The 21,043-nt window shown below is 33.3% G+C and overlaps 2 protein-coding genes across 10 annotated transcripts in view; both read left to right on the forward strand.

The window, feature by feature from the left end:
• LOC111515066 (serine incorporator TMS1) overlaps window positions 1-21,043 on the forward strand; it is a 275,478-nt gene that overhangs the window by 27,081 nt on the left and 227,354 nt on the right. The window lies entirely within an intron of this gene.
• Window positions 8,066-21,043, forward strand: part of LOC141482883 (MKRN2 opposite strand protein-like) — a 54,007-nt gene continuing 41,029 nt past the window's right edge. The window contains exons 1-2 of one of the 2 annotated variants that reach the window (XM_074176822.1): window positions 8,066-8,328; window positions 9,616-10,103. In XM_074176822.1, coding sequence (XP_074032923.1) covers window positions 9,960-10,103 — 144 coding nt within the window. In that variant the 5' untranslated portion in view covers window positions 8,066-8,328; window positions 9,616-9,959. The remainder of the gene's footprint in view (window positions 8,329-9,615; window positions 10,104-21,043) is intronic. The other variant, XM_074176819.1, reaches the window with a different exon arrangement.

Here is a 21,043-nt window from a genome sequence, read left to right on the forward strand (position 1 = left end):
TTGGTAACTCACCTGCATATCCTGCTGGACAGGAAACAACAAACATGGCTATGCCATCGATCCAAATGCCGCCATTTTGGCATGGTGATGACCAACATTCATTCCAGTTAGTTTGGCATTGGATTCCAGTGTAACCGTCGATGCAGTAACAGAAATATGTCGAATTCAGATCATCCAGGCAGACACCATGGACGCACGGGGTTGCTCAAACATGCAAAACCATTTTCTCACACTTGGCAGTTGAAGTAGTAATGTTATTGCGCAGAGAAGCAGACATCGTTGGCCACCGATTTTTGTACATCTTGCATTATCGAAACATTCCTGTAAATACATTTCTAATCATTTGCCATATGTGGCATTCCTTAATTCATTAATACTGAAACTCGCGTTCCAACACATCAAGAATCAGATGGTTTCCACACAAACAACTGTAAGATACAATATGGAATGAGATGAAGCCATTCCCAATAGGCTATTGTTCACGTTAGTACACAATAACAGGTAGAAAAAAGTGAGCATTAAAAACATCAACATAGCTTGTAAGTAGTAATCTCAGTCATCTCCTGATTATGCTAACTTGGTTGACAAACGCGCGTCGAGTAACGGCAATTTTGTTCTGTGTGAGGGAAGAAGCGTTTTCGAAAGATTCATTTCACACCACAAATTCAAATTCTACCAAAAAAATAAGGGATATCGAAAAATCAACGCTTTTTTTCATCGCTGCTGTTGAAAATTATTCGTTTGTGTAAGTAGCGGAATGTGGATTAGATGAAATCTGGACTTGAACCTTTCAGCCACAAGCCCGAAACATTTATAATCGACGGACTGGCAAATAATTCAATCCTTGATCTCTGGTCATTTCATTCATTTCAACCAACTTTGATATATTACAAACATCATACGATTTTCGGCACTGGAATATTGCAACACGGTCGCCTGTCGCTGTTATAAAGAACGCATCGCAAAAGTAGTTTTTGAAATTAAACTGACTCAAATGAACTATTTCATGCAGGCGATTATGAATCTCTATGCTAGATTAGTAGAATTGTCAGTAAATGTTCATATGCAAACCCTTGCGCTAACTGTACTTTTTTATTTGTGTTTATTGAATTTTTCACTAAAGTTCATCAATAGAAGCTATCGATATGTATATAAGTGAAGAATCTGTCACTGTCATGGACCATATATAGAGTATTTCAACAGGGACTCCGAATTTTGACAATTATGTGACACACACATCATCATAGACGAATGCAGCATTCAACAACACGTGCAACTAATTATTTTCTTTTTCAAAATGGGTGTTCTGTTCGGGCAACCTACGGCACGCTTCGCCCCTTTTAACGTTCGCCATAATCGCCTACCGAGAGGAGTGTTCGCAATGCTGTAGATGAACGTTTGTTTGAAGGTGATTGACAATGTTTCATGATGAATTTCACTAGTTCGAATTTCCATGTTTATATAAATGATTTGAAATCCCTGAAACAACTAAAAAAATAATAATTAAAATGAATAGCTGAAAATAACATTTATATTGAGCAAATGTCTGCGGCTTCCTTGAATTTTTCTTCTAAACCAATATTGCTCTCTGTGCAAGATCTCAGCTTGGACCACTCGATGTTGTGTTGATGGGTCCAAACATGATCTGCTATTCCTGATTTGCTGGTTTCCCCTCGCTGTGTGTGCTTCTTGTGCTCGGCAATGCGAACATTCAATGGCCTCTTAGTTTCACCAATAAAGGATTTTCCACACTCACAGGGTATCCGGTAAATGCAATTCTTGGAATCGTAGTTCGCGTTTGGTGCCTGGTTTTCGTGAGGCTGCTACGGATAGTATCACCGGATCTGAAACAGGTTCTGATGTTGTACTTGGAACCAATTCTTCTTATCCTCTCTGATATTCCTCTGATGAAGGGAATTGCAAGCACTGGTTGTGACGGCTTCTCTTCCTTGCGAGGCTTCTGCTGTCTTATAGTCAAAGTCTTTTCTACCATCGCTTTTGAGTAGCCATTCCGTTGAAGATCATTTTTGATGATGTCTAGTTCCTTCTCGAGACCTTCCTTCGTATTACAGAGCCCAAAAGCACGGTCTAATAGAATCATGATGATTCTTCTTTCAGTCGATTGATGGTGGTTGGGTTCGTGGTTCAGATACTGTCCCGTGTGAGTGGGTTTTTGGTATACAGATGTTTCCCACTTAGTGTAGGTCCTCTTCACCAAAACGTCTAAAAATGGCAATTCGTTGTGGATTTTCTTCTCCATTGTGAAAGTGATGGAAGGTCTCACGCTGTTGATGTGTTTTCAGGAAGGCGTCTAGTTCAGTATTCCCATGGTTCCATATTATGAAGGTGTCGTAACATATCTCAACCACACTCGGGGTTTCTTGTGGGCCTCTTCAATGGCCAGAGTTTCAAACCACTCCATATATATGTTGGCTATGACTGGTGAAAGTAGCGATCCCATTGGCAGTCCTTATCTTGTGTAAAGAATTCGTCCTTCAGTTGGATATAACAGTTTCGTACACAGCGTACACAGCAGGCCAGCGTAGAAATACGCAACATATGGAAACCCATCATCAAGCGAAAAATGGCCAACTCCCGCCAAAAACGTTCATCTCCCACGGAACCAGTGAAGCGGAAAATGGAAAGCAGGAATAAGTGAAAGTATTTGAACGACCTATAAATAGTCATCTCTCGGAGGAATCAGTCCAGTCATCACCGAAAACGATTGTAGATACTAAAAATCGAAACGTCGTGAACTAACGTGACTTGAGATCTCTACACTTTTTATTTTTATTTTATTTTTTTATTCCTTTATTTTTATTTTGTTTTTATTTATTCAATTGTTTTATTTTTACTTGTAGTTTATTCCACTATTATTTCATTTCAGGTTTATTTTGCTTAATATAATTGTTATTTTCAGCTGTTCATTTTTAATTATTCTTTTTAGTTGTTTCAGGGATTTCAAATCATTTTATATAGTAGACAATGGAAGTCCGAACTAGTGAAGCTGTAGATGAATTTGAGTTTACTCTCTGTGGAGAGGTGGAGGTGAAGAGTGTGCAGTGTGGATAATCTGACACAGTCGATTTCGCGTCGCTCATAACAACTAACCTTTCGCAGAACACAACTTGGCAAATTTCGCGTCGTGACTTGTGCCTGCACCTGCAAAATTCTATTGACCCAACAGTTAGCAACTGACCCAAATTTTCATAGATAAATCATGTTCAGCGATGAGGCCCATTTCTGATGAATGGATACGTGAACAATTTGAGAGGATACCAATCCACATGAGATCCAAAAGCGTCCAATGCATCCCTATAAAGTCATTGCTTGGTGTGGACTCTGAGCTGGCGGCGTTATCGGTCCATATTTCTTTGAGAACGACGGAGGCCAGGCCATCACTATCAACGGCGAGCACTATAGGTCGATGATTACCAACTATTTTTGGCCTGAATTGGATGATCTAGACATACTTTTTCTTGTGGGGTTTTCTTGAGTCGCAGGTGTATGCGAATAAGCTATAAAGCACAGACGTCTTCAAAGCCAAAATAATCCATGCCATCGGTCAAATTGAGCCCGATGTATACGCCAGATAATGAAAAAATGGACGTTCCGGATGTGTTCCACCCAGAGAAGTCGTGGCGGACATTTGAACGATGTTATATCCCACACATAATGGCATCAATAGGTTTATCATACGAATGAAACATTTCGATTATAAATATTACTAGAGTATTTTCCCAACACCCAACCGTTATTTTAACACCACGACACAGGTCGAGGTTCCATCATCAGGGAAACTACAATAATAGGTAAGATCAAAAATATTAATTGTTCATGACTTACATCTTATGTGAGGATGGTTCATTGATGTTGAAGAAAAAATGTTGATACATTGGAGAAGATGAAACTTGATATACAATTCTAAATGCTTGAGATTATTTTTATATAAATATTGTTATTCGTCAGACCGTTATTCACATCATGCGTGCAGGATTCAAATAAACGAGTCTGAGAATAGAACGTTAAAATGCCAGAGTGACATCTGTCAATTGATAAAACATATATTCTCACTAGGAGTACCAAGTGTACTCTAGTGTATAATGTAAAATTTATGTTTGAGTAAAATTATTATGAAAGATTAAATTTAAGATATATTATACAATGGAATTGTTTAAATTGATATTATTTTTGTAAAAGCTTTTATCTAGAGTCAATAAGTAGGAATAAATTTCACTCAAGTGATTAATGTCTGTTTTTTTATTCATACAATACAGACATTAATCACTTGAGTGAAATTTATTCCTACTTATTGACTCTAGATAAAAGCTTTTACAAAAATAATATCAATTTAAACAATTCCATTGTATAATATATCTTAAATTTAATCTTTCATAATAATTTTACTCAAACATAAATTTTACATTATACACTAGAGTACACTTGGTACTCCTAGTGAGAATATATAAGTTTTAGCAATTGACAGATGTCACTCTGGCATTTTAACGTTCTATTCTCAGACTCGTTCATTTGAATCCTGCACGCATGATGTGAATAACGGTCTGACGAATAACAATATTTTATAAAAAATAATCTCAAGCATTTAGAATTGTATATCAAGTTTCATCTTCTCCAATGTATCAACATTTTTTCTTTAACATCAATGTAACCATCCTCACATAAGATGTAAGTCATGAACAATTAATATTTTTGATCTTACCTTAAACTTATATTATTGTAGTTTCCCTGATGATGGAAATAAAATTTTCCGAAAGCTTGGACTAACTTAAAAGAGTACTCATTTACTTGCTGCAATACCCCACTATCCAATATATATACACACATCTTTACACTTGGCTGCACCGCGCCAATATATATATATATAATATATATATATATATATATATATATATATATATATATATATATATATATATATGTATATATATATATAGATAGAGATTTACATGTGTATGATACAAATCAAGAATGAAATAATTCGTGGACACAACACTCAAAAAATAGGGGCAAACCGCAAATCCAGAATATATATATATATATATATATATATATATATATATATATATATATATATATATATATATATATATATATATATATATATATATATATTCTGGATTCAGAATGCCTTTGAATAGGTGTGACCAAAATTTCATGAAAAATATTCATTATTACCAAAGTTATGACAACTCAAAAATTCGAAAACTCACACAGCTAACAGTTCACAATATATAATTTTTTTTATGATTTCAATAATAAAGTGCCGCCTGATGAAAAAAAAAACAAATGGCGTAAACATTTTTAATGAAAATAACGGAATTACATTCACACGATTCAACTAACAATGAAGCAAAAAATTTTAATAAACGTAACTAATATCTAATTATTGATATGTTTCGATTCATTGCAACAATTAATTCTAACTCATATTCTAGTAGCCTCTACTAATACACCACGTATTTCGATACATGTATCGTAGCGCTTACGAATGTTTCTGATTAAGTTCCTTAGTTCTTGAGGGCTAATATCTGCACATACCTGTTGAATTCTTACACAAAGTTCATTTCTATCTCTTGAGCAGTTTTTGTGAACCTTTTGTGTAAGAAGTCCCCAGAGAAAAAAGTCCAAAACTGTGAGGTCTGGAGATCTAGGTGGCCACTCTATAAACGGACTACCACGGCCTATCCATCGGTTTGGAAAATGTTCGTTAAGCCATTGCCTCACAGCTCTGGCATAATGAAATGAACACCCATCTAACTGGACAATTAAATTTGATCGTTCATTGATTGGCAGCTCGTGAATAGCATCCCAAAATTCTGTGTTTAAAAATTCTAGAAAACTCTGCGCATTGATGTTTTCCTCAAAACATAATAATATATAATCAGTTAATAGGGGGTTTTGTAGCAAATGAAGGAGTGCTTTATAAAGTTTGTTCAAAATTTCGGAAATTTAATAAATTGTTTTCATCATCAGGGATGCTACAAAATTGTACGTGTAAGTAATATTAAGATATATTAGACTTACAACTTAGACTTACAACTTTGTTGAGGATGTTTCATGACAATGAAGAAAAAAATCCTGGACTTTTGTTCTAATTTTCTACCAACCCTCACCTCATTGAAACAAAAACCCTTTATTGATTTTTACTCACCGATTCAGGCACTCATTCAGAGAATATTATTATCAAAAACACATTGGAATATTCATAAGTATTTTTCCTTAGGTGGCACACTTTCAAACTCACCCAATTGTTATTCTTCAGTTTCACTGTGCTTCAGTCCCTTTCTTTTTTTTCTGTCCTTACCCACAAGTAGAAAATACAAATCGTCATTGAAGAAACCATAGTAACCGGTAAACAAAACATACTGTGTGTGAAACTGGTACAAAAGTTGCTTGACCGCATTCGGTTGCGGTAGAAACAATTGAATGGAATACATTGTTGCCATACTATATCGTAAATACTAGAAAAAAATATCTTCATGTTCTTTGGTATTCTGAATAATCTGGTATAACTATTATCTGTTCGAAGATTGGCCAAATCGTGAATTGAAGTAGTTTAAGTGAAATCTATATAGGATTGAAAATAAAATATTTCTTTTTCAATTTGAATATCACTTACTGAATACATGATTCAGAAAGAATAAGGATTCACGTTATGGATATTAATTTTTGATTTTTGGAAATGTCTGTCATAAAGGAAAGCAAAAAAAGATTCCGAGTAACAGTTGTAAGCAATAGTATCGGGTACGGAATTCATCGATAGAACCGACTGTGATACTGTGAGTATTTGTAGTACAATAGAAAAAATATAAGTCGTCCACACATTGGCAGGAATCTTCTTACAGAAATCAAATTTTCAAGCTATGCACAAACTGGGAAAATTGCCGTTGTCTTTATACATATAAAATGAATGAGAGTATAGAAACAGATATCAAATTGAAAGTGATAATTTTAAGTAGTACAATATTTAGGATGTCTACTTCATCTGCATACAAAAAAAGTGGAAACTTCCAAAGGAAGAAAGAAATCAAAAAATTCCAAAATGAAATATTCATGAAAAAATCTGTTGAAAAAAATCTGTTTAAAATCTGTTTTTCTGTTAACCAGCTGTCACACCCCTACGAACAACAACCCTCAGAAGTAGAAACTTGTGCGAGCTAAGAATTAACGAGGTCTTACCTTTTAACGTGTGATTCCTAACACGTAGATCATGCGTAGAAGTTACTTTCAGAAACTGGAAGAAAAAGACTTCTCGAAACAACTACTTCCATATAAACATTAAATTACACGAAAGAAAGATTACTTTCCAAACAACTACATTTGAATATTGAATAATACAAAAACACTTTTTCTGTAGCTGAACTTGAAGTTCAGCTACAGAATTTCTTACCGATGTTTAAAATAAGCTTACAAATTCGATAACGAATATTGTTTCAGAGCTATTGATAAAAAATTGAACTTCATTAATCATTTTTTTATACACAAATATATTTTTTCACCTGATTGCCACCCTATCTATAATAATCTGGAAGCTTGTCTCAGAACTACTCATGATATGTATAGTATAATAATAGTATATTTTGTAATACATTCAACTTACTGTTTTCTGGCAGATTCTTCAATTACTGGTCGTTATTTTCGGTCATTTCTTTCACAATAAAAATTCAAATATATTTTATCAATTGTCCAATAATAATTCCTATCCCAATCCTCTGCTGAAGAATACCTTATTTGGCACATATGGCACATGTCAAAGAAGATAAAATATGTCACTAGGTTGAAATATTTAAGGGTAAAGGTGAAATATTAGTAGATACACAAAATTAAAAACATTCGAATATTCAACAGGTAGACAAAAACACGTAATTTTTAATTGAAAGTTAATTTGTTGTATTGTTAAAACATGACCTATACTAAGTTTTACATAAGAATCATTAATGATTTTTTCCTGGAATGTGAAGAAATAAACTTTGTTGGGTAAACTGAAGATACATCACAGATGGAAGTTTGGCAACGCTAATGAAACGATATGATATGAAAGTCTACCTGTACACTCTACACAGCTCCTGTAACCTGTAACGTGTAACCTTGTTTAGTTTCTACCAACACTGCGAGGTATTGTTATGGAAGTGTTACAATACAAACAAACTGTTAACGTGCCATATTTCGCTGGTTACTCTGTTATTTTTTTTCATGGAAATGCTAATTAAACAATTCAATTAAGCACTATTAGTAATACTGTAAAGTATGAGGTCACTTTTTCACTGTATTTGCAAAGAAGTGGTTAAGATTGGAGAAAATACTTAGGTGAGTCGTTTTTCTAATCAGAGTAATAATCAATTTGTTATAAGGATACATTTCAATTTGAGAAATAAGAATTTTTGTACATGTGAATTTTGTTTGGTCTACTGTTATAATCTCTGAGTAGGTACTACTTGTATCGAATTACTTAAATTTATAGAAACAGTTGTGTACCGTTAGAGACCATTCCTAATAAATTGGATATTTACTGGAAATTGAAAATGTACATAGAGAACATTTATTTTTGTTTCATGTTTTCTTCAACTCGACCTGCTTAATTCTGGATGTCTTTTTATTTGGCCTACAATCATCATTTTGAAATAGTATTTTTTTGTGAATGTTACTAGACACAATCGTTTTGAATTTTTGGAAATATTACTCTTAATCAATTCTGATTAAATTATGATTGAATCAGCAGAACAAAAATACACATGTCAACAGATTTTAAGTATAGTTCAAGTAAACGATATAGTGCCCCCTACCTTCCAGCAGTTCCCCTTTAATAAAATATTTGGGCAGCTAACTAATTTTGTTATTCGATAATCATTTCTGATTATATAAGAATCACAATATATATATATATATATATATATATATATATATATATATATATCTATATATATATATATATACAGTGTCACCATTGAAGTGCGCACCATATGGGAAATTTTTTTTTCGAAAGGTTTCAATGAAGTTTAACTTCGGCACCTAAATCCAAATTCTAAAAAACAAAAAATAATAAGAAGAAGCGACTTTATTGACAAAACTTGACGATTTAGGTATAGGGACATGATATATCATCTTGAAGCATTTTTCACCATCTTTCAATTTACCGAGTAATATACAGGGGGTTTTATTTGAAAAAATGGACTTTTGACTACTTTTATGCACAATGAAAATAATAGTAATTTTAGCACGCCCTGTATGATATGGAGTCGATTTCTTGGTGTTATTTGAATATTTCGAATTCGTCCAAACTATCATCAAAATATCAACTTTTCATGAATTGAGAGTACTGATGTACTTAATTTCAATTAAGGCTATGTTTTGGACCATATTTAGCACAATTTATTTTTTATCTCGAAAACAGATAGAGATAGGTATAGGACATTATTAAAAAAAAGTATTAAAATACCAGAGCGATTCCAAAAATGTATTAATATAGGGGGGTGTTCCATTTAAAAAATAAAGTTGCTAGGACTTTTTGATGGAAGTGGCAACGCCGCAATGCTGAAAATATTTTAGATCGTGAGAGGTGAAATTTTCAGAAAAATCATGTATTGCGTTTTCCAGAAACGTCTAACCTACCATCGACCGTGAGTCACGCCGTATATTGCTAGGGAAAAATTTATAAACAAACAGATGGACTAGCGATGGGATCCCCACTATCAAGCATTATATCCGAAATATAAAATCTTAACAACAATAAAAACACATGATGAAAAAGGAAAATGGTTCAGATACGTTGACGATGGACTGTACATATCACAAAATAATGGAATAAGAATAGAACAAATGAAAAAGAAATTGACGAAATAAATCAAAAACTATGTTTCAGCATTGAGGAAGAACACAACTCAAAACTTAACTACCTGGACATAACCATTTGATATAACCACAACAAAACACAATTTCAAATGACAATATACAAGAAACCTACACAAACAGGCTCCACCATACCCGCAAGTTCAAACCATCCACCATCACACAAAATGGTGGCCTATAACGCATTCATATATAGAATATTAAGGATACCACTCAGCAATGAAGCCCGAAACAAGGTACGGAAAATCATATACCAAATAGCGAACGAAAACGGATACACCCAAAAGACAATAGGTAAACTAGAAAACAGAATCAAACAAAAAATACAGAACAAGGATCAAGCCACCCCAACAGACAAAACAACACAACGATGGACAGCATTTACGAACGTAGGACACCAAACCAAAAAACTAACAAACATCTTCAAACCACTGAACATCAACATCACATACAAGCCGAACACGAAGATAACACAAAAAATAAACAACTATGAAAAAGAAGAAGACAAAGACCAAAACGGGATATACAGTATAGGTACAATGCTCGGACTGCAACAAATTCTATATCGGCCAAACCAAAAAAAACTGATCCAAAGGTACAATGAGCACAAAAAGGCATACATAAATCCAACAGTATATGAATCAAACCTTGCAACGCACGCCATACGAAACAAACATAATTTTCCCCCACCAGAGAACATAAAACTCATAAAACAAGTCAACAAGGGAAACCGCATGGACATTTGGGAAAACTTGAACATCCATAAATTTAACAGTCATAAATCACTTATCGAGGAACAAGTACAAATCAAAACACAACAAGACCTCACATTCAATATATTAAAAAAAATCATACACATTCCTAGAGAAGATCCAACACAAAGGAGAGTACCTGATGCAGAACAAATACAGGCAAATTTCCCTAAAGTACCTGAAATACCTGAGTTAAGACGCTCTGACCGTATATAACAGGCAGACAACAGGATGACCAGTTCAGTTTGAAGGGTGCCTAGAAGATGACAGTACTACCAACTGTCGAAAGCGCTCGCAGATAATTTATAGAAGATATAAAGCTTCAAATCCTTTCTGTAGAATTTAATATTGAAAATATATATATATATATATATATATATATATATATATATATATATATATATAATATATATTATATATATATATATATAATATATATATATATATATATATATATATATATATATATATATATATATATATATATATAGATAAGTACCGAGCCACGGTATACAGCTGTTTCAGCCTATTGGGCATCATCAGTACCGGGCAGGCGGTCCTCGATTGAAGACAATATGTGAATAATCAATAAAAGTACCCAATAAAAATAACTGCGTAAACGCAAGCGAGATATAAGTGGAACCACCTATTGATGTGACACCCAAGTCAACTTCCCAAATTTCTGCTACCGCAGTTGTCGGTTGATTGGTCAAACCACCAACACTGACATAAAAACTTGGCAAATTGACTTGGGATTTTTTTCTTTTGGAAAATTTTGAATTACCCCCGTATGATACATATTTTTACTATTTTGATTTAATATGTATTTGAAGTAGCTGCAATCAAATCAGTTTGGAGTATTTTTCATCAAATTAAAGTGTATTTGTGAAATTAACTTGGATTTGTATTTTTTTAGGTGACCGTCAACTTCATGTTTGTTGTAACGATATTTGACAGGACTCTAGAATAAAACAAATACTCTTTTTAACGAGGCAAATACTTTACTAACTAAATGTTCATATGAAAGTATAAAATTGCTTTCATTCTGACAACAATGCCTCAACTAGAACAGATATTAAAAAACAATCCAAAATCTATCGCGGATAGCCATGAACAAAAAAACACATACGCCCTCAAAACAATACTGTAGTTTGATAGTGTGACTTCTTAAAACTTGCCTTTAAAACGTTTTCATATTTGTCCTTAATTAAAAATGCCTCGCCAAGTATGTGTGATGGTTATAAAACAATGCACGAAGCTGCAAATATTTTCAACAAGCGGCATCCAGACAAAAAAATTTGCTATTCAAGTGTAAGTAGAATTCTAAAGAATTGCAAATAGACCGGCTCACTAGAATATAAACATAATACGGAGCGTACGAAACCTGTATGCACAGAAGAAAACCAGCTTGACGTACTTCAAGCAGTAGTAGAAAATCCTAGAAGGTCCACCCAAGAAATTAGTGATTATACCGGCATAAAAAAACCTCTGTGAAGCGTATTCTCAAGAAACATACATTCATTTTTACATTTCGAAAAAGAGACTTCGATTTGAGATATGATTTTTTCATGTGGAATCAGAGTGAAATAGAAGAACAACGAGATTTTCATCGATGTATTCTGTTTGGAGATGAATCTACTTTAACAACAAATCAATATTAACAGAAAATAAACGTTTGGTGTGGTATATTAAATGATAAATTACTAGGTCCGTTTTTTTTCGTGAGAATTTGAATGGTGACAGCTACTTGAACTTTTTGGAAACTGAAATAGGAGAGTTTTTGGATGATATGGTATTAGAAGAACGGCAAACGTTATTTTTCCAACATGACTGAAGTCCTGCCCATTCTACTAGAAATGTTTCTCAGTTGCTGAATAGGAAATTTCGTAATAAATGGTTAGGACAAAATACCGATCATCGATGGCCTCCTCGTTCTCCAGACCTTACACCTCTAGATCATTTCTTATGGGGATACTTAAAACAAAAAGTCTATAGAGATCGCCCCTTTAATAATGTTGATGAGCTTGAAACTTCAATACGAGTTCATTGCAGAAATATTCCCACTAATGTGTTGCGATCTACATTAAACGAATTTTATGAGCGGACAATTAGATGCATCGAAAGAGAAGGTGGACATACAGAGACGCTTCAATAATTTCTATTAGCACCTGTTAAGTTGTTAAGTTATCTACTGTATTTTTCTGTCCTTTGGCTTATTGGTTCTTTTTTGTTCATGGCTATCCGCGATAGATTTTGACAGTTTATTCATATGAACATTATACTTGTAAAATATTTGCTTCGTTAAAAAGAGTATTCGTTTTATTCTAGAGTTCTGTTAAATATCGTTGCAACAAACATGAAGTTGACGGTCACCTAAAAAAATACAAATCCAAGTAAATTCTACAAATACACTTCAATTTGATAAAAAATACTCCAAACTGATTTGATTGTAGCTACTTCAAATACATATTAAATCAAAATAGTAAAAATATGTATCATACGGGGGTAATTATGATGCACTGTTTGGAACCTTTGGTGTAACAATGAATATTACTGGAGTTTTTTCCCAACACCAAATCGAAGATGATCATCTTCAAAGAGAAATAATAATCTTCCTTAATCACTTAGTGATCAAAACACGTGTCGAGGTGTTGAAAATAACGATTTGGTGTTGGGAAAAAACTCCAGTAATATTCATACGGGGGTAATTCAAAATGTTCCAAAAGAAAAAAAAATGAATAGCAGGCCATGACTTCGTATCTGAACATAACTTTCAATTCTAAGCAACTTTTCTCTCCAACATATTTCTATATTTTTTTAAATAAGGGTACTTTACTCTTGAAGGAACTTTATATTTTTCGGCCTATCCTGTATGGTATTTGTCATAAAGCCATTTCAGGTACACTTGGTAAAGTTTTGAAACATGCACCAACTTTAGTCAGGAATAAAATTTTCTGAGAAATCGATAATAAAAAAGTTTCCCATATGTTGCACACTTAGTAGACCACACTGTATATACAATGTCACCATTAAAGTGCACACCATATGGAAAACTTTTTTTTCGAAAAGTTTCAATAAAGTTTAATTTTGGCACTTGTTTGTGCGTTGAATTTAACTTAAAATGATGCGGCCATCTGCGACCCACTGACGTTCAGTGTTTATCAAATTCAACTTTTTTTTTAATTGAAAAACTGCATTTCTAGATCGAATTTAACAAAAAGTTACTTGAAAGTACAGAAAAATACAGTAGATAACTTAACAACTTAACAGGTGCTAATAGAAATTATTGAAGCGTCTTTGTATGTCCACCTTCTCTTTCGATGCATCTGATTGTCCGCTCATAAAATTCGTTTAATGTCGATCGCAACACAGCAGTGGGAATATTTCTGCAATGAACTCGTATTGAAGTTTCAAGCTCATCACCATTATTAAAGGGGCGATCTCTGTAGACTTTTTGTTTTAAGTATCCCCATAAGAAATGATCTAGAGGTGTAAGGTCTGGAGAACGAGGAGGCCATCGATGATCGGTATTTTGTCCTAACCATTTATACGAAATTTCCTATTCAGCCACTAAGAAACATTTCTAGTAGAATGGGCAGGACTTCAGTCATGATGGAAAAATAACTTTTGCCGTTCTTCTAATAACATATCATCCAAAAACTCTCCTATTTCAGTTTCCAAAAAGTTCAAGTAGCTGTCACCATTCAAATTCTCGCGAAAAAAAACGGACCTAGTAATTTATCATTCAATATACCACACCAAACGTTTGTTTTCTGTTAGTATTGATTTGCTGTAAAAGTAGATTCATCTCCAAACAGAATACATCGATGAAAATCTCGTTGTTCTTCTATTTCACTCTGATTCCACATGGAAAAATCATATCTCAAATCGAAGTCTCTTTTACGAAATGTAAAAATGAATGTATGTTTCTTGAGAATACGCTTCTCAGAGGTTTTTTATGCCGGTATAATCACTAATTTCTTGGGTGGACCTTCTAGGATTTTCTGCTACTGCTTGAAGTACGTCAAGCTGGTTTTCTTCTGTGCATACAGGTTTCGTACGCTCCGTATTATGTTTATATTCTAGTGAGCCGGTCTATTTGCAATTCTTTAGAATTCTACTTACACTTGAATAGCAAATTTTTTTGTCTGGATGCCGCTTGTTGAAAATATTTGCAGCTTCGTGCATTGTTTTATAACCATCACACATACTCGGCGAGGCATTTTTAATCAAGGACAAATATGAAAACGTTTTACAGGCAAGTTTTAAGAAGTCACACTATCAAACTACAGTATTGTTTTGAGGGCGTGTGTGTTTTTTGTTCATGGCTATCCGCGATAGATTTTGGATTGTTTTTTAATATCTGTTCTAGTTGAGGCATTGTTGTCAGAATGAAAGCAATTTTATACTTTCATATGAACATTTAGTTAGTAAAGTATTTGCCTCGTTAAAAAGAGTATTTGCTTTATTCTAGAGTCCTGTCAAATATCGTTACAACAAACATGAAGTTGACGGTCACCTAAAACAATACAAATCCAAGTAAATTTCACAAATACACTTTAATTTGATAAAAAATACTCCAAACTGATTTGATTGCAGCTACTTCAAATACATATTAAATCAAAATAGTAAAAATATGTATCATACGGGGGTAATTCAAAATTTTCCAAAAGAAAAAAAAATCTCAAGTCAATTTGCCAAGTTTTTATGTCAGTGTTGGTGGTTTGACCAATCAACCGACAACTGCGGTAGCAGAAATTTGGGAAGTTGACTTGGGTGTCACATCAATAGGTGGTTCCACTTATATCTCGCTTGCGTTTACGCAGTTATTTTTATTGGGTACTTTTATTGATTATTCACATATTGTCTTCAATCGAGGACCGCCTGCCCGGTACTGATGATGCCCAATAGGCTGAAACAGCTGTATACCGGTGGATCGGTACTTATCTATATATATATATATATATATATATATATATATATATATATATATATATAGACAAAGATATATATATATATATATATATATATATATATATATATATATATATATATATATATATATATATATTTCAATATTAAATTCTACAGAAAGGATTTGAAGCTTTATATCTTCTATAAATTATCTGCGAGCGCTTTCGACAGTTGGTAGTACTGTCATCTTCTAGGCACCCTTCAAACTGAACTGGTCATCCTGTTGTCTGCCTGTTATATACGGTCAGAGCGTCTTAACTCAGGTATTTCAGGTACTTTAGGGAAATTTGCCTGTATTTGTTCTGCATCAGGTACTCTCCTTTGTGTTGGATCTTCTCTAGGAATGTGTATGATTTTTTTTAATATATTGAATGTGAGGTCTTGTTGTGTTTTGATTTGTACTTGTTCCTCGATAAGTGATTTATGACTGTTAAATTTATGGATGTTCAAGTTTTCCCAAATGTCCATGCGGTTTCCCTTGTTGACTCGTTTTATGAGTTTTAGGTTCTCTGGTGGGGGGAAATTATGTTTGTTTCGTATGGCGTGTGTTGCAAGGTTTGATTTATATACTGTTGGATTTATGTATGCCTTCTTGTGCTCATTGTACCTTTGGATCAGTTTTTTTCTTGGTTTGGCCGATATAGAATTTGTTGCAGTCCGAGCATTGTACCTATACTGTATATCCCGTTTTGGTCTTTGTCTTCTTCTTTTTCATAGTTGTTTATTTTTAGTGTTATCTTCGTGTTCGGCTTGTATGTGATGTTGATGTTCAGTGGTTTGAAGATGTTTGTTAGTTTTTTGGTTTGGTGTCCAACCTAAACCAACGATCGTCGAAGAGTTCGTCAAGTTTCCTGGAAACTTCCTGGGTGGAAAGAGCTAGCGCTCCGTCCAGTTGAAACCACGAATTTCTATACTCCTCTAAAGGCAAATTTTGAAAAAAATCGGGGACAGTCGTCCTTAACATTTGGAGATATCTCTCTGCATTCAGTGTGTCTCCAGAATACAGAAAACATTCAGGTCAAATTTTTCTTTTGTAACATGAGGATTATGATCAGCCCAAAAATGTTTATTCCTCCTATTGAAAATACCATCCCTCGTAAATTTTGATTCGTCGCTCCAAATTATTTTTGACAAAAATTCCCGATCTTCCTGTGTATGAATCAAAAGGGATTCACAAAAATGCATTCTACGTTCGAAGTCTTCTGCTTTTAGAGCTTGAACGTAAATTTATACGGATGCATTCCGTGATTTTTCAAAATTCGTTGTACTGAAGCATGTGGTACACCTGAATCTTTTTCTGCACTGCGAATGGAAGCTTCTGGATATGCATAAAAATATGCCAAAACGTTAACAGTATTGTCCTCATTTGAAGTAACAGGTTTGGTAATGTTGAAGGCGCTTTTAACATGGAGCCATAGTTAAGGAAATTATTTTGTAATCTTACAAACTTCCTCTCGTTCATTGGTGTTAATTCAGGATACATTTGGTTGAATTTTCTACAAGTTCTGGCAATGATTTGATCACATTGTCCGTGTATAATAAATAATTTCATAAGAATTTCGTTTGAATAATCAATATTTGCATTCATTTTTGGCGATTTTTTGAAACAACGTCAATAACCATTTATCAATTACTTATAAAAGTCACCAAATTGTCATAAACTTGATATTTCCACGGCTACCTAGAAAACAAATTCTTTAAAAATTATTTTTTGTACAACTGTTATTGAAAATCTCTTTGATAGAAACAATTCAATCAGAACACCTACCAAAAAATCATTTAGAAAAGTTCACACATGCAGTTCGTGCTATTGGTAATATTGAATCCCTGTGAAGTTACTGACGATGACGAAGTCCAACTGTAGAAAGGCCTTCATGACTAACCAATAATCCACCATTAAATAACGTGAGTTGGCGTATGTAGTTGTAACATATGCCTTGTAATCCAAAGATCGTGTATTCAAATCCCATGGACCCTATAATTTTTTTTATTATCAGCAGTAACGTTATACAAAAAAATGTGTATGATACATTTGATAAAAGTGATTTTATTTTGCTCGTGAGTTTGCTCCACTTGCTGACGCTCGTTTTGCAATAATCCCCAGTCACAAAATAAAATGTCACTTTTTTCAACACTTGTAGGTAAAACGTGAATAACTATTTTTCCACAAAAACGGCTTCATTAAGAAAACTTGACGATTTAGGTGTAGGGACATGTATATCATCTTGAAGCATTTTTCACCATCTTTCAATTTATCGAGTAATATACAGGGGGGTTCATTTGAAAAAATGAACTTTCGACTACTTTTATGCACAATAGAAATAATAGTAATTTTAGCACGCCCTGTATGATATGGAGTCGATTTCTTGGTGTTATTTGAATATTTCGAATTCGTCCAAACTATCATCAAAATATCAACTTTTCATGAATTGAGAGTACTGATGTACTTAATTTCAATTAAGGCTATGTTTTGGACCATATTTAGCACAATTTATTTTTTATCTCGAAAACAGATAGAGATAGGTATAGGACATTATCAACAAAAAAGTATTAAAATACTGGAGCGATTCCAAAAATGTATTAATATACGGGGTGTTCCATTTAAAAAATACAATTGCTAGGACTTTTTGATAGAAGTGGCAACGCCGCAACGCTGAAAATATTTTAGATCGATAGAACAGGTAAGGAAATGTGAGAGGTGAAATTTTCAGACAAATCATGCTTTGCGTTTTCAGAAACGTCTAACCTACCATCGACCGTGAGTCACGCTATATATACATATATATATAAATCGATTTAATTCGTGAGGTTATTATTCTGTCATATATATATATAATATATATATATATATATATATATATATATATATATATATATATATATATATATATATATATATATATATGATGTGTTGTTTTTCCGTTTTTCGTCTTGATAATGCTATCTGAGATGATGGCGAAACGTCGACTATATATATATATATATATATATATATATATATATATATATATATATATATATATATTAATATTTCACAAAAAGGCTTATATCTTCTATTAATTATCTGCGAGCGCTTCCGACAGCAGGTCGTACTGTCATCTTCTTGGCACTCCTCAAACTGCAATTTGCTGTCGAAAGCGCTCGCAGATAATTGATAGAAGAGATAAAGCTTCAAATCCTTTTTGTGAAATATAATATTAAAATACTGAAAATAAAGGAAAATCATTTAAATATATATATATATATATATATATATATATATATATATATATATATATATATATATATATATATATATATATATAAAGTGGACACAACACTCCAAAAGTGGGGCAAACCGCGGACACGTGTTTCTGACTATTGGCCTCATCAGCGCGGTGCAGCTGATGATTTTTATATCATACCCACTCGATAAAATCTCTATTTGTATATATATATATATATAATATATATATATATATATATATATATATATATATATATATATACAAATAGAGATTTTAGCGAGTGTGCATGATACAAATCAAAAATGAAACATTTCGTGGACACAACACTCCAAAAAAGGGGGCAAACCGCGGACACGTGTTTCTGGCTATTGGCCTCATCAGCGCGGTGCAGCCAAGTGTGAAGATGGGCAACACTTGTTTGCCGAAAGCAGTAAACAACACATACGCACGGAGTCAACAACAGAAGCCAACCGCACATTTGCGGTTTCATTTATGGAAAAATATATATTATTTTCTAGCAGCTTGACTGCATTAACCTTTCTAGATGTCATATATATATATATATATATATATATATATATATAAATATATATATATATATATATATATATATATATATATATATATATATATATATAGATACAGAGATATAGATATTATTGAGTGTGTATGATATAAATCAAAAGGAGGAAATCGTGGACATGACACTCAAGAAATATGGAGGCAAACCGCGGACACGTGTTTCTGGCTATTGGCCTCATCAGCGCGGTGCAGCCAATTGCAAAGGTGGACAACAATTGGTTACCAAAAATGGAAAAAAAAAACATCACATATACACGGTGTCACCAACAGGAGCCAACCGCACATTTGTGGTTTCAATTAGAAGACCCAGCATTCCCAGGCATCATCTAACATCACCACGTAGGCAGCTATAGCTACCTGCGTGACTTCCGGGTCCAGGATATAGATACAGAGATATAGATATTATTGAGTGTGTATGATATAAATCAAAAGGAGGAAATCGTGGACATGACACTCAAGAAATAGCCAGAAACACGTGTCCGCGGTTTGCCTCCATATTTCTTGAGTGTCATGTCCACGATTTCCTCCTTTTGATTTATATCATACACACTCAATAATATCTATATCTCTGTATCTATATCCTGGACCCGGAAGTCACGCAGGTAGCTATAGCTGCCTACGTGGTGATGTTAGATGATGCCTGGGAATGCTGGGTCTTCTAATTGAAACCACAAATGTGCGGTTGGCTCCTGTTGGTGACACCGTGTATATGTGATGTTTTTTTTCCATTTTTGGTAACCAGTTGTTGTCCACCTTTGCAATTGGCTGCACCGCGCTGATGAGGCCAATAGCCAGAAACACGTGTCCGCGGTTTGCCTCCATATTTCTTGAGTGTCATGTCCACGATTTCCTCCTTTTGATATATATATATATATATATATATATATATATATATATTTATAAAAAAATAAAAACTATTGGATAGTGGGGTATTGCAGCAAGTAAATGAGTACTCTTTTAAGTTAGTCCAAGCTTTCGGAAAATTTTATTTCCATCATCAGGGAAACTACAATAATATAAGTTTTAAGGTAAAATCAAAAATATGAATTGTTCATGACTTACATCTTATGTGAGGATGGTTACATTGATGTTAAAGAAAAAATGTTGATACATTGGAGAAGATGAAACTTGATACACAATTCTAAATGCTTGAGATTATTTTTTATAAAATATTGTTATTCGTCAGACCGTTATTCATACCATGCGTGCAGGATTCAAATGAACGAGTCTGAGAATAGAACGTTAAAATGCCAGAGTGACATCTGTCAATTGATAAAACTTATATGCTCTCACTAGGAGTACCAAGTGTACTCTAGTGTATAATGTAAAATTTATGTTTGGTAAAATTATTATGAAAGATTAAATTTAAGATATATTATACAATGGAATTGTTTAAATTGATATTGTTTTTGTAAAAGCTTTTATCTAGAGTCAATAAGTAGGAATAAATCTCACTCAAGTGATTAATGTCTGTTTTTTTATTCATACAATTGTTATTTCAAAAATGTAAGACATTTCTAGAAAGGACCTCTTAACTGAGGTTGATTCAGTGGCTAATACTTTCATTGCGTTATAATTCATAAGGTGGTCCAAATTATTCACATGGTCTGCTAAAGAGCATCTTTCTGGATGTAATCTACA

Source organism: Leptinotarsa decemlineata, unplaced genomic scaffold (assembly GCF_025532065.1).
Source record: "Leptinotarsa decemlineata unplaced genomic scaffold, Ldec_3_MD MMD2_P_RNA_scaffold_14, whole genome shotgun sequence".
NCBI lineage: Eukaryota > Metazoa > Arthropoda > Insecta > Coleoptera > Chrysomelidae > Leptinotarsa > Leptinotarsa decemlineata.